Source organism: Anoplophora glabripennis, unplaced genomic scaffold, assembly GCF_000390285.2.
Source record: "Anoplophora glabripennis isolate ALB-LARVAE unplaced genomic scaffold, Agla_2.0 scaffold582, whole genome shotgun sequence".
Classification (NCBI taxonomy): domain Eukaryota; kingdom Metazoa; phylum Arthropoda; class Insecta; order Coleoptera; family Cerambycidae; genus Anoplophora; species Anoplophora glabripennis.
The window spans coordinates 190798-207438 of NW_019417075.1; the positions used below are offsets into that span (position 1 = coordinate 190798).

A 16641-nucleotide genomic window follows, 5' to 3' on the forward strand; every position below is an offset into this window, starting at 1 on the left:
CTCACTACACTCAGTTCAAACAGATTCAAATCATCAGTTTCTATTTCTTGGTTTTACATAAATATGCTTTTTTCGCAACTGAACATATATTAATTAATTCAATTTGTTATAAATTATATTCTTTATTATAAGTTGTTATATAACTTAGGTGTATTGCCTAAATTTCATGCAATAATTTTAAGAAAGCGGTTCATACTGGGTATTTCAGAAAATCAGTTCAAAAAAATATTTCGGAATTTTTTCTATGAGATATGCAACAGTATACCCTACGCTTCTTTATAATAATGTTATGGAAGTATTTATTCACTTTTGATGAAGACGATGTTCTTTGACTATGTTGTCAAATTATGTTTCAGAAAGATACCAGCAAATATTAAATTTAACTTCAATACTCCATTATTATGGTTTCATACTACACAGCTAAAAAATTATCGCTCAGTAATAACAATTAAAATAGCTAGGTACTTTAAATATTTTATAATTTTCTAAAATCAAGCTTACCAAGTATGACATTTAATTAACATTTACTGAACGATAATTGTCTAATTACAAATACAAATAACTTTCCCAAGTTAAATTTACTAAGATGAAATTGAGAGAACGATTTCTAAAATTAGATCGACCGTTTCTAAAATACCCGACTCAAAGATGTGCACGAAAATGGAAAAAAATACATACATAAGTAAAATGCTCTCCCAAACTTTAATAGCGGTTTATACGACACAAATTAACAAAAAAGTTCCTATATGTCCCGAAGCCCTTCGCTATGATGATTTATTATTCTCTTAGCAATAATTACCAATACAGATAATATGATAGAGGACTTTTTGCGAAATTTTTAACAATCTGTATTTCGAAAACGAAGACTTTCCAGATATCTACATAATATTATTTTTTGGTTAATTTGTGTTGTAGTCATTATTTTAGTCAAACAATCAAAATTTTGTGGAAAACATATTTAGAATTCTAGTTATAGAGTAGGCGCCTAAAGTATGGAATAAATTCAGTAAAAGCGAAACAATTTTTTTTGGAAAAAATCCTCGAATAGGTCGATTTTTAATTAAAAAAATACATATTTTAGCATAAAAAGTGTTTTTCAACCGTCATTTGTTTTCGAGTAATGACGTCATCGACATTTTTTTTTTAATAACAACCCCCTATTTTTTTTTTTCTTGATTCTGAAAGATCGTTTCATTGTCGATCCGACAGTATTAAAATGTTGCCATCTTACATAGGAAAGTTTTCGAGTAAATGACGATTGAATGTTAGAAAACGTAAATTTTATTCATTAAAAAAATAACAATTCCTATGTCAAGCAAATACAATTCATTAAGTTTTCTACCTAAATTAAGTGTTCGAATTGCCACCCACCGACTTCTTGACAATACGCAAGTCTGTGTAGAAATTCTTCTTGCACATTATGAATTATTTCTGGGGTAACTCTGTGTATTTCATCTATAATACAATTTTGGAGTTCTTCTAAATTATGTGGTCTATTAACGTACACTTTGGACTTTAAGTAGCCCCATAAGAAATAGTCCAGGGGTGTAAGATCTGGGGATCTCGCGGGCCATTCTATCGGTCCTCGTCTGCCGATCCACCTCCTAGGAAAACAATTGTCCAGAAAATCTCGAACAGGGCGCGCATAGTGCGGAGGTGCACCGTCTTGCTGAAACCATATGGTGTCATCAGGAATATCAGGGTCATTATCGTTAGGAAAAATTACTGCAAGCGCTGGAACAAGGTCATTTTGTAAAAACTCTAAATATCTTTCTCCTGTAAGGGTTCCTTCAAAGAAGAAAGGCCCTACTATTCTGTTGTCAACTATTCCAGCCCACACATTTAATTTCTGTGGGTGTTGGGTATGTGTCTCTGCCATCCAATGAGGATTTTCCCGACTCCAATACCTGCAAGTTTGACGGTTCACTGTACCATTGAGACAAAACGTGGCCTCGTCTGAAAAAAGTATTTGCCGGTGTAAATCTCTATTTACTTGACATAAATCCATCATAATTTCACAAAAGTGTAAGCGGCGGTCGGGATCGTCTTCATTGAGTTCCTGCACAAGTTGAATTTTGTAGGGATGATATTTTTCCTGCCTCAGGATACGTAGCACTGTGGTCTGACTAATTTCATTGTTTAATGCAACCAATCGTGAAGTATTATGAGGATTATCTACCATACTTATCAAAATGTTCTGTTTGTGATCTTCACTAACGCTTGGACGTCCAGGTTTTGGAATATCTACAACATTGCCAGTTTCTCTAAATTTAGATTCTATCTTACTGACTGTTGATTGGCTGATACGGCGATCTGGATGTTTTTCATTAAATAAATCGCAAACTTCCTGCTGCGTTCTAGTCTTATCCCCGCATCCGATAAGAATTAAAATTTCAATTCTTTGTGTGACAGTTAAATGTGCCATAATACTTTAAATTCAACAATAATTTTTATATCGCTTACAATACTTAGAAAGTCGGTATGACAGTGACACTTTGTAAAGATTTACACCTACGTGATCCATAAAAAACTTCAGGCATTTCGAAAAACTAAATTTGATAACGTTTTTGCTTTATTTTAATTGATTTGGGTTTTCTAACATTCAATCGTCATTTACTCGAAAACTTTCCTATGTAAGATGGCAACATTTTAATACTGTCGGATCGACAATGAAACGATCTTTCAGAATCAAGAAAAAAAATAGGGGGTTGCTATTTAAAAAAAATGTCGATGACGTCATTACTCGAAAACAAATGACGGTTGAAAATCGCCTTTTATGCTAAAATATGTATTTTTTAAATTAAAAGTCGACCTGTTCGAGGATTTTTCCCAAAAAAAAAAAATTGTTTCGTTTTTACGCAATTTATTCCATACTTTAGGCGCGTACTGTATACGAATAGTATAAGCGATTAATGTTAGTAGTACTTACACTAAGAATTAATGAAAACGAAATAATTGAATAACGCGACAGACAACGAGGCGTGCTAGCACGCAGCGTTCGTCTGACATTAATTTGACATGTAACACGTGAAGTTACTCCACTATGCACTGACTAATATATTTACTTTTTTTTTTTTCATTTAATTTGAAGATTCACGTTAAATGCTAGATCGGATATCATGTCACGTACTGGTGGGCGTCGAAAATAAAACAAGCTAATAAAAAAGACAAAAAAAACTGAACAATCGCGCCGGTTACATAACAGCTATAAATAATTGCCCAGATCAAATAATTACTTCTCGTGGAGAATGTGTAATACCTATACTTTCCTGAAATTGCAAGATTTTCTCGCGATGAGGTAAAGCGGGAATCCACGTTACCGACATGTGAATTATGAAACAACAGCGTGTTAACAGACGTGTATCCAATTTAGGTGTATCAAGGTAAAATTGTATTTAATTGTTCTCTCAAGATTGTGCAATTCAATTATTTTCTCGCCTGTGTTCCTTCAAATTAAATGTTCGAGTATTAAATGCAATCGCCACGGAAATAAATGACATGACACAATTAATGATGGTATTCTCCTTTATTGCTAACGATCCGCTCTAACTTGATATAGTTAAAAAAAAAACTATATACACGGTGGACCAACATTTGAATTGGGATTGCGTTAGTATTCGTCCGAATGTTATTTATCAGTTCGTTCAAAGTTTGCGATCGATTTGAAAACACTTTAGGTACAAAAAGAAACCACGATCTGGAAACATTCTTCGCAGAATTGCCATAAACTTCCTAGCGGGATGGGAAGTGGCCCCGTCCTGCTGAAACCATAGTCGTCGAATATCCAAATCAATATTACGAAGTTGTTTAAATTTACGCAATACCTGCTGTTAACGTTGTGTCAGGAACAGCCAAGACATTTTCCTCAAAGAAAAACGGCTCAAAAATTCGAAAGGCTGATATTGCAGTAACGTTTTCGTCGCCCAATCACGAAAGTTCTGTTTGTTAACACATCCTGACAGATGAAAATGAGCTTTATCTGATATCAGCAAGCAATCAACGATACCAGGCTTTCAGCAAGTAACGCTTTGAAACGCCTTGGAAAGTCAACGTGTGTTAAAAATCTCGTGGCAGTAATTTTTGTACGACATGAATTTTGTAGGGATGGAAAAGTATCTTTCAAGTGTGTGTACCGAACTAGTTCTTCATTTTGTTTTCTTTGGCACATGAAGCAGTATGACGAAACTTGTTTACCCACTTTCTAATTGTTATTCGACTCGGAACTGGATCTCGTGGATTTAAATGAAAGTGACGACGAAATAGACGCTGGGTGGTTACAATAGAACTGTTATTCTTAAAATCAAATTTCAACCGCAAAAGAACGTTGAATATTTGACCAACGCTCCATATTCACAACTGACATTTCTCGGAATCGCTTTGAAAACTGTCTTAAACTTCCATTTATCGCGAAAGCATGGCAACTTGATTTGAATTTGGAGCTATGATCACAACCAATTGTAGTACATAGATCTAAAATTGTACAAGCGGTTGCAATTCTTTTTTTTTGTCGGTGTAAGAAAGTACACCAATTTGTGTTAAAGTGTCTGAAAAGACATTGTTAATACGTTTAATTTTACTTTTGGTCCTTGATTGCTGGTACGTCAAACATTGTTGGTGTTGGTGATCCATCTGATCTTAGATCGTTGTTTCTCAAAACTACTGATCAAATGGTACAGTGCAGTTATCTAATAGCGTAAATGTAAGATACAGCTGTTAATAATACTCTTAACGATGTCATAGAGAACTTTTAACATGAAAGGTATGTATTCTATGAAAAATCATAAAAGAATTTATAGATAATGATAAATCTGTAAAAGAAGATTTACTATGACATCAAATAGTCAAATAACTTTTTATTTAAGATTCACACTGTAAACCTTTAAGTCCCTCGCAATTGCGTCGCTACTGGTTAATTTTCCTTCAAATTTTAGATCCATGTACCGCTACTGAAGGAATTGCACTGCACCAAGCATGAAGTCTATAATTTCAACAGTTCTTGAATGAATAATTGTGTTTAACGGCTTTAAAAATTTGTATGAAAGAATTTAGGAAAAATGATGTCGCTCTATTTGTCTGTTAATAATGGCCGAGTTTGGCGCAACACATCTTTGGCGCGTTACACCCTTAATGTGTTTAAAAACTAAGAGGGTGATTCAATTTTTTTTTCTAGAGAACATATTCTTATTCAAGTCCGTTCGCTTAGGTACCCTCCCTTTCACAATAAATGTTAATGAATCATATCAAAAACAACAAAAGTATTTACTTAAAAATGAGTCTCATTAATTAGAGACGCTAAGAAAAAAAATAACAATGCACATACATTCTACTAATTATTTGAAATGCGTTCGGCGGAATTTCAACTTTTAATTAAGTGGGTCATCGCATTTAGGAAGCACTTTCGATGATGGTTTACTTTCTTTTGTATTACTCACCGTAACGTATACATTTTTTTTAAATAAGGAATTATGTGGTATGTAGATATTTACTGTTTACCAGATCTGTATCGCAAAATATGACACACTATATATCCGTATAATCAATTACTGATAAGTACCTACTAATAATCTATCAAATTCATTTATGTAAGTATTAAATGGGTTAATCTGCAATAAACTGACTAAAAAATTACTGAACTGTTTTTTAATACGATCTTCAATTTGAATAAGTAGGCGCACTTATTGGACATTAATAACCGAAACGTTAATAGTTATGGGATCCAGAAAGATCATTAAAAATAATGTCAACGTACTAATACATTAGTGTTAACGTTCTAATGATAAATCGTAACGGTTTCTCTTAGTTTATCTGCACTGTGCAAATTTATCGTGACAGTTTATCGTGTGTAGCCTACCATCGATTTATCTGCACAGAACAAACTGTGCAGATTTATCTGACGTATAGATGGGAAATCCATCGGTTTGCACCTTCGAACATATACTCCTAGAGGCAGCCAACAGTGCTGATAAAGCGCGACTGGTGTGCGAGAGAGAAAGGGGAATAAAAGGACATGATATCTCTCTCGCTCCGAGAACCGGATTCGTCGGTGCGTGCTTCCCTCCATGCCAATCCGTCCTGCACCTAAGCCCCGACCAATCAGCTCGCGGAGCGAGAGAGATAGCATGTCCTTTTATTCTCCTTTCTCTCTCGCACACCAGTCGCGCTTTCTCAGCACTGAAGGCTGCCTCTAGGAGATATGCTAGAAAGTTTGCACAGATATGTGTGCTAGCATAAGGATACAAGGTAAAATAAATCTAAAAAAAGAAAAAAATAATATGAATTGGATATAAACCAAATTCGACACCTGATGAAATTGTTTAAGTTTCTCAGATTCAATATATACATTTATATCTATTATATATATATTTTTTTAAAATTTTCGTTTAGAAAAAGGCAGTAAATACTAAAGTTTATTATTTTATTTATATCTATTATATATATTTTTCTTTTTTAAATTTTCGTTTAGAAAAAGGCAGTAAATAAAGGCAGTTTTAAGAAATTTTCTTTCAATCTCAAAGAAATGTAGGTATAAGAAACAGCTACATATCGTATTTAGAAGATATTAAAGAAATCTGTATTTTTATAGAACACCCTACACTTGTATTTACCACTCTTCGAAATCCTCTCATTTTTTTAATTACAACAATTACATCATATATATTATTTTTAACAGTTTACACAATATTTTGTAACACTCTACAATAAATATAGTCAATAGTCATGGAATCAATCACTGCGTATACTTTAATTTTAAAAAATCATACCAGTATTTCTCTCGTATTGGAAACCGTCGTTAGTATCGCCTATTTATAAATCTAGTGATAAAAAATTTATCCAGAATTGTAGGCAGATTGCACTACTTGCAGTTAAAGTTTTAGAACAAATTCTGTACACTTGTATCTACTCAAGACATTCTTCAGGATTTGAAAAAGCTGTTCAAGTAGATGTTGTAAACACAGCATTTTATAAAGTAAATCACAATGTTTTGTGAAATAATTATATATGTATGGCACTTCTAATGAATTAATTATGTTGAATATATTGTACTTAAAAAATCGAACGTTTGTTATAAAATATAACACTATCTGTTCTGCTCAATACAAGTCTAATTCAGGTATGCCTCAAAGCTCCAACTTGAGACCGCTGTCGTTTTTTCTTTTATCAATGATTTACTTGAAGTAATCTATAATTGTAAACGTCTTTTTTTGTTAGCGATGATCTTAAATTATATTAATATTAAATCATACGATTTTAAAAAGTTAAAAAATTCTAACTTGTTTACTGTCGCCGATTTACTTTTAATATTCCTTCTGGAAATACCTGAATAAGACAACTTTTGTATTTATTTGTTCGCAGGACGACATCGCATTTTCCACTTACCACTTATGTTTCGTATAATAAATGTAGTTACCTCTAACAATGAAATAATATTAAAATATGTAATAAAACTATTAAACACATATTTTCTATTGAACATTATTATATTATTATTTTAGTTGTTTCTTTTTTATGCACTGCAACTCCTCATTCTGCCTGCTACGGCTGCTCTAATTAGTTCTATTGTTGCAATTTATATACCTATACATTATCTATTGTTCTTGTTACGCAATGTTAACGGTTAAGTTTCCTTTCTGTTTTTCTTTTGTGATGTTCAGTATTCAATACTGTAAGAACAATAACTATTTCCACGGAAGTACGCTCACACTTGTTTGCATAAATATTTATGCTTACCCCTATTAAATTTACTATTTAATACCTTTCATTCAAATAATACTATACTATACAATATAAACTATATGGTGTTCTAGACAAAGGACATTTTTATAAATAAGAACCATCTAATAATTTATATGGCCTGTAATTTAAATGTTTTAGTGGAAAATACACCCACATACTACTAATTCAATGGCAATCTTGACTGTGCAGAATCAGGACAAAATATTATGCAAACCATAAAAGCAAATACAATCATTTTAACCAGATATGAGTCAGGAATTCAAAAAACAACATAATACAGAGAGATTCATTTAATAAAACACTGCATAGTTTATAATTCCAAAATGCAACATTTAATTGTTTATATATGTATATTTTTAAGACAGTCAAAAATTTCCTGCAACTTACGTCTTTATCATTTTTTTCTAGGCGAAACGAAAGATTAATGGGTAGAATAGAATCATGTGAATATAGTAACGATAACGGAAAATGTGGTAAATAGTAACTTAGCAAATCAGAAAAAATAATTTGAAATCACCATATGAAACAACCTGTAGGAATTTTAATGATTGAATTCAATGAATATTGAGGCTACTTTCTCAAAATGGGCTATATGTAAATAAGGGCTAACATACAGGGTGCGGCATTAGTGCGTCGAAGTACAATATCTCCGTTATTAAAGAAGATATCAAAAAAGTTATTTACAAAAATTGTAGCCTATTTAAAACTGCACATTTTAAAATTATTTTCGTATATACGGAGTGTTATGTATTACCAGGGTGAACCAAAAATACTATTTTTTAAATGGGATATATTATTTCAAATTTAGATTAAGCTCATCTCTCTAATGCTTTCAATATAGGATTTAACTATGTTATACAGAGTATTCCAAAAGTTATGGTCCATTGTATGCCATAACCATTCCCATTTGAGCGTCCTGTATACCCTAAACAGAACAAGTTAACAATAATTTTTTGCAGGAATAACTTTTTGATATTGATACAGTTTTACGAGAACGTATTATTTCTTTATTATTGCAACAGTTGAATATGGGGCGAGCCAAAACTCGAGCACATGATTTTCTCAATTTTGTAAATTTTATTTTATAAACTGAAAATATACTTTACGTTCTTTTATTTTTATAAAACGTTCCCTATAGCTAAAATCATTAATTTCTGAGATATTTACCATTTAATAACAAAAAGACAGTAAAAAATTCATATTATACCAATTTGTCATACTGTCATTTGCCCACGTCCAACTTGTTATAATAGGAATTTTTTAAAAACTTTCTTTTTGTTATTAAAAGGCAAATGTCTCAGAAATTGATGATTTTAGGGCTTTATAAAAAAAAAAACATAAAGTGTATTTTCAATTTTTAAATAAAATACAGGGTGATTCATTTAAAAAAATTTAGAAAATCAATGTGCTCGAGATTTGGCTCGCCCTATATTCAATTGTTGCAATAATAAAGAAATAGCACTTTCTCGTAAAACTGTATCAATATCAAAAAGTTATTCCTGCAAAAAATGATTGTTAACCTGTTCTGATTAGGGTATACAGGACGCTGAACTGGGAATGATTCTCGTATACAATGGACCATAACTTTTGGAATACCCTGTATATATACATAGTTAAACCCTATATTGGAAGCATGGGATATATGAGCTTAATCTAAATTTGAAATAATATATAGGGTGTCCCACTAAAAAAATTGTGTATGGTTCACCCTGGTAATACATAACAATCTGTATGTAAGAAAATAATTTTAAAATGTGCAGTTTTAAGTTGGCAACAATTTTTGTAAATAGGTAACTTTTTTTGGAATCTTCTATAATAACGGAGATATCGTACTTTGACGCACCCTGTATGTCGCAAATCTACTTCTTTTCAGTCCAATTGAATTTGAATTTTAAATTTATCATTCAAATATTTCGAAAAGCGTCAAATATGTTTTAGAATAATCAGTTTTAATATACCGAGTGTTCTACAAGCTCTATGACAAACTTTGACAGATGGTAGCTATCATTTGTCATATAGAGCTTGTAGAACACCCTGTATAGTTGGTATTATATAGTTCTGTACAGACAAAGCTAATACTTAATAATTATTGTCTAAGTTATGCCGAATGCAAAAATCTGCTCGAAATCTGCAAAGCAATATAAACTGTAAAAAAATTGCTTACCTATCGTGGTGGTTGTATTTGTACTGGTATTACTGAAGACTGGGTTGTTGTCGAAGTTTGCAAAGGACGACGTCGACGTGCCATTCTGCACCTTCGACGACTGCGAATTGTTACTACTGCCCGTACTACTAAAGATATCGGCCTTATCGAAGTCGGCCACGAAAACGGCAGATCCATTGATATTATTGTTATTATTTATATGATTCCTGTTCACTTCCGGCCTCGTCCTGTGCGCATTCTGGACCACGCCGTTGGCTTTGAACGGTTTGGGTTCCGAAACTAGCTGCGCCGCTGACGTCGGCCTCGTGTTGTTGGGCGTCACTTCCGGTTTGCTGAGCCCCGGGTCCAGGTAGTACCTGCGCCTCTCGTATTTCTCCACCATGAAGTCTTTGATGGCCTGCTCGTCGCCGCTGGGTAGAGGCGGCGAGCCGTCGTAGAGACCCAACCAGACCCGCCGGCAGTAGTCGTTGCCCCGGCTCTTCAGGAGATCAATTTCCTCGTTGGTGAACGTCGCCATCGAGATGGACTTGACTCTGTGTGGTGGTGTGATGCCGCGTCTGCAACAAACACATAATATAAAGCCTAATTCAGATCTATAAACAATGTTTCAATTCAAATTTTTCAATAAACGCCCGATGCGGAAACAAAAACATGGTTGTTTGTGCCTGAACAAACAATTAAGGACAGAAGTAGTATATTGTATGTAATTATTTATTATTTAATAATTTAGTAGTTTCATATAGGTAGTTTGAAAATATCTTACAACATAGTACCTTATATTTATAATTTGTTTAGCTTTTCCTGTAATTGGGTGTAACCTGCAGGAAAATAAAATTATTATTATTGTTATTATTTTCAGTAACAAAGAAACTGCCACATTTGACTTTTAAGTCAATTTTACAGCTAGTGTTTTGATAACGGAAATAGAGTTCAAAACGTAAGTTGTGTGATGTATTTTAGTGCTTCTTGTATTATGAGGAATTGTCTCACTGTGATAATTCTGGTTAAGTACAACTAAATTTATACAATCAACTCTTTGACTGACCGTTTTGGCTCAAAAGGTTATTTAGCAGAAATACCCACTTAAATAAAAAAAAACGAAAAAGTGATAGTGTATTCTCCTCTTATATTTTTTACTTTATTTTCAAGGTTCTAAGCTGATTCAAACAAATTCAAAATGTTTCTAAATAAAACCTAAGTAAAGATGTATAACTACACATATAAGATTCATGACTGATGATATTGCGGGAAACAATTCTATAGCTAACGCGCAAAAAAACATACTTTCTTACTAAAAGTTCACATGTCTAAATCAAGATAAAACCCAAATTACGGTTATAATGATGATAATATTTTGGTGATATGTTGATTTCATTCTCATATGCTTACTATGGAAAATGTATCGTTCCTATTATAATTTCTTGTGTTTAATATAAATTATTATTTTATAATTTCTCGCAAATCAGTTGCAGTGGATTTGAGTTTTTTGCGCAAGCAACAGAGTTACTCTATAGGCACTATAGTACTCTATAGGTACCCGAACTGACATTGAATTATACTCCCAATAATCAGAAACAGCTAGTAATAAATAATTATTCAAAATAAAAACCAAAAATGATATGTCTAAATATAATTAATACAAAAACTCATACCAGTATATAGTACACTATGTCCACATTAGAAAATATTAATTCGGTTTCAATATTTCAAGGAATATATACAGGGTGGTCCGAATTTTATGCAGGAAACTTCGAGGGTAGATAGATCTCTTTAAAATAATATGTGTTTGCCTTATAAACATAGGTCTGGAACGGCCCCGTTTTAGAGATACAGGGTGTTGAGGTTTTAAAAAAAATTGATTTTTTGTTTATATCGCACACTACCTCACAGGTGGTGTAGAAAGGAGTGTAAATAATTTTGTTGATGTGCTTACAAATTGCACTTACTTTTAAACATAAACAAATATTCTTGTAATATTATCGTTAGAAGTGTCTGCCACAAGGGGATTGTATTGGTATGAATAACTTGAGAACGGCGAATCTTAGGGAAAAAATTAAAGTCACCTTTTTTACGTATTTTGTGCATTAAAATATAAATCAGTTACAATGACATGTAAAAAATGCAGTGGCGTAGGTTTTTTTGTAAAAAAGGGGGTGACCCCTGTCCAGTTGTACACCACTGGTTGAACCTTTAAAGCTCATATTTCAGGGAATATAAGGCCTACTATCATACATTATATGTACCAAATTTTATTGAGATCGGTTAATAGATTCCGGAGATATAAACAAAAAATCAATTTTTTTTGACAACTTCAACACCCTGTATCTCTAAAACGGTGCCGTTCCAGACCTATGTTTATAAGGCAAATACATATTATTTTAAAGAGATCTATCTGCCCTCGAAGTTTCCTGCATACAATTCGGACCACTCTGTATACTTCAAAGTGAATTTAAGAAGGAAAATTAGAAGATGTTGAAGGATGACATTTTTCTAGATGGAGTACAACATTCTGAAAAATTTTAAGAGCTGCCGGATTCAGAAATATTTTGAGAATAACAGTCACTGACTTAGAAACTTCAGATTTAAAAATCGGTTTATTTATCGAGATATAAAATAAAAAAGTTTTAACTGCAATTTGCCCATTTTTTGTGAACAAACATATCCACATTAATTTGCTAATGTTTGTGTTTAAAATGTTTGTTTTCCAGCCTCAATGGAAAACAAAAAACACAAATATTTTTGTATGTTTTCTAGGGGTATCCATTAAAGGCTTGCGCGCACTAGCTGGCAACAGTCGACAACGAAACGCATCACGGCGCCCGGCAATTTTTTAGCGTAGCGCGCTCTAGCCATAAATTTTCTAGTCAGTCGCTCACTTTATTTTGCTGAAGATGGAGGCAAAGGCTATAATTGTAAGTTTACTATGTGAGGAAGAGAAAAAAACAAATTGCAAAGCTAAAAAGAAAGCGAAAATGGATACATGAAGAGATGGAGATTTTCGTTCAGGCCGCCGTGTTGCATTGTGGTCCGTTACTGGCTAATGGGCGCTGTTCCATTCCAAATGCATGGTTGAATATAATTGCCGGCCGCCGTGGTCCGTTCCGTTGTCGGCTGTTGCCGGCTAGTGTGCGCAAGCCTTAATTCATCAAAATATCTGCACTTTCCGGGTTTTCCATGATCACTAGCAAAATTTTTCCTCGACCTTAAGTTTATTTATTTTTATTTACAAAAACATGTTTAATCTAAAAGTTGTAGCTATATCAAGTAAAAGTTTTTTACTGTTACATGGGAAAAATCGCCTGACAAAAAAATACTATATTATGTCACCGGTTTCCCCAAACAGTGAAGATTCCATCACTATCTGTAGATTCAAGACAAAAGAGAATTTAGGAAAAATAAATTATCTGGATTTTGTTCAGACAAAACTTGTAGTTCGAGCACGTCTAATTGCGGTGTTTGGTGAAATCACCCTCAGTGCGTAACTGCACTCGTTTGGGTTGTATAATTTTACATAAATAAGATTATGTTATTTATACCTTGTAAACCACAATTAATTGTCAATCGAGTTATGAATCTTTTAATAATTGCATAAAAATTCGCGTACGTTATTAGTTTTTGATGGGTTAATATGTAGCTGGGATACCCTGTGCCTACTAACAATCATGGTATGGTATATACATCGACATAAGTGACCAGTGGCGGCTGGTGTGGGGACGCCCCCTCCCCCCCCACAAAATTTTAGTAGTAAAAAAATAATTCAAAATTTAGTTCACAATGTTTACATAATTGAATAGATTAGCTTTATGAAACACATTAAAAAGGAAATGTTAAATTTGTAATGTATAGTCAATTGCAAAATTCGTTTGCAAAACTCTGAATACGTGGGCTCGTCATAGCTCGCTTCTATTATCTATAAAGTGTTTACAGCGGTGGTCATGGCTACCATCACGCACCAGTGAAAGACGGAGTGGGAGTAGCGCATTTTTACCATGTAGCTTGGGCTCTGTTTAGCCCGATCGTAAGCAGACAATAGTTATTCACCGCTTTTTTTCTTATTAAACGTAATTTGTTTAGGTGTGGCGTAAAATTGCTCTTTTTTAAAATTGTAAAAAAATTGAAAAATAAATGGTGTGAGAAATACCAAACTTTAATGAAAAAATAATTAAAAAGTTTATTTCGGACAAAAGCAGACGAATTGACTCGTAATATAAAAAATAATGCTGAGTACAGTTTCCCTATATTTCAATAGTACTTGAAATAAAAATACCCTATTATATTTGACTTTTTTTAAATATTTTGTACCTAAATTTTTCCGCCCTCTCTAGTATGGAAGTCAATAGCCGTCACTGGATTTGACTGTAAGTACAATAAATGTCAATAGTGTTTACTAACAAAATTTTGAGGTTTTAGGTGCTAGCGAGGACGCCAAGTATTTAACATCAGTGAAAGATTATGCATATAAATTGGACTATTTACTTAATATGTACTTAATTAATTTATAGATTTTTATACACAGATGTGCCCCTGACTTTTAATTTCAATACTTTCAGAATTTTCCACGACTTTCAATCCTAAAAGTAGGACATATTTTGATGTCAAAATTGACCTTATCGCAAAAATTTAATGCGTCAAGTTTCAATTATATTAAGAAAGACGACAAAGCGACCTATGTGCAATTTTTTTGAATTATTTATTCGGTCACAGGGTGTATCCTAAGTCTATGTAATAAATGAAGGGGGTGATTCCTTGGGTCATTTTAAGCCCAAAAGCTTTAAAAAACCAGGGCACTGAAGTTACTGGTTTCCAGGATAGAGATCGTTAAAGTTTTTGAAAAATATCACATTTTTTTAATTATCTCTGAAGATGTTTGAAGCAGACTGACAAAACTTGGGGAAATGATGTAACTAATTAAAAGTAATAATTCGGTATATTTCTATATAAATATGTCAACCAGTGGCGGAGATTCAAGGGTGCTTCGTCATTAAAACCCTCAGAAAATCTACGCCACTGGATTTTCAGAAAAATTAATAGCTGCGTATAATTTCCTGTTGAGTTTTAAATAAAAAAGGTCTCTTGCATTTTCTTCACACAATAAATCTAATGGGTACTTTATGGTTTTAAAAAAAATTAAACAACAGTAGAAAATGAAGCAGATTTAAGACAACGAATGATAAATTGATGTCAGCAAGTTAGACAGCCACACAAGCGACGAACTTTTTCCTCAACGACTGTCGTACATTTTCAAAAATTGCTGGCATTTGTCTGACTTGCTGGCATCCATTTCTGATTCGTTGTCTTAAATCTGCTTCATTTTCTACTAGTGTTTCTTTTTTCTTTTAAACCATGAAATACATATTAGAAATTATTTAAAAAATTAAATATAAACAAAAAAATTATAATTCGAAAATTTTTTTGTGCGAGGAATAGATCTTTTTTATTTAAAGTATGGCAGTAAATTAAACGCGCCTATTAATTTTACAGAAAACCCAGCAGCGTAGTTTTTCTGAGGATTTTAATGACAAAGCTCCCCTCAATCTCTTCACTATTTGACAGATTTATATAGAAATATACCGAATTATTGCCTTTAAAAAATATAATATTTTTCAAAAACTTTAACACCCTCTATTTTGGGAACCAGTAACATTAGGGCCCTTATTTATTAAGGCTTTTGGACCTAAAATGACCTAAGGAATCATCCCCTTAATTTATGACACAAACTTCGGATACACCCTGTATACTTATTTTTTTTTTCCTGTAAATTAAATAAGACTAAAAAAATTACGAAATTGTCAAAGAACTAAATCAATCTCGAAATCAATTATAATTAATTGTAAGTATGGTAAGATTTGGATATCACTTCAGTGGATGCACTGTTGATTTTGACCGACTTAAATGGCAATCGAGAAATTGTGATGATACATAATTAATTCGAATTTGACATATAGCACAAAATAATTAATTAATTCAATATGCGACTCAAGTCAAGATAACAAATCTCAGAATTATAAATAAAACTATTGATAAAATTGTGGTTAATAGTTAGTTATCGGTTCCATATTAATCAAACCACAACAGGATTTCCGCAGACGATTATCTTTGTAGGCATTTTTCTAATGTGGTTGCATTTTGACCTTTTACCAAGAAACAGCTTTCTCTTTATGGGAAATGAAAGACCGTACAGCTACAATTAGAGTTCCGTAGACACGAAATCTTACATTTCGTTTATAAGCTGTTTGAAAAATGACAACTTTTGCAGGCAATTAAAGTTGCACTAAACGAAAGAAAAATATTTGAACTAGATTAATCCTCAAAAGTTTGATGATTTTGGAGAACACTTTAATATATTCAAATAAAACAAATTTAAAAGGTATGTGGAACATTTAAAACACTTAGTTTTTAATTAATGCATGTATAAAGAGCTTTACTTTTCCTTTAGATTTAATTAATTATTATTTAACAGATACATTATTTATGAGCACTTAATTTTAGACATGCACGTACAAACAAGTTTACTTACATTTACTTAGGAACGAATCGTAGTGCGGTAAATTAAAAAAAAAATGTTATAATAATATTCATGAAATTTATGGTCAGTATCAGAACGGAACGGATGGCAGATAAGCACTGTGCTATAAAAATGGACTTGCCGATATAAATACTAAATCACATGCGTATTTTACGTATAATTAAAAATGCACATACGTAAAACCAAATATTTTGATAGGACAAAGCGAGATAATATT

General features: G+C 32.5%; 1 protein-coding gene across 2 annotated transcripts in view; it reads right to left on the reverse strand.

Moving 5' to 3' along the window:
* The window catches only part of LOC108911373 (arf-GAP domain and FG repeat-containing protein 1), a 115783-nt gene that overhangs the window by 36613 nt on the left and 62529 nt on the right, over nucleotides 1-16641 (reverse strand). For both annotated transcript variants that reach the window (XM_018716293.2, XM_018716294.2), the window contains exon 2: nucleotides 9899-10455. In XM_018716293.2, the coding sequence (XP_018571809.1) occupies nucleotides 9899-10455 (557 nt within the window). The remainder of the gene's footprint in view (nucleotides 1-9898; nucleotides 10456-16641) is intronic.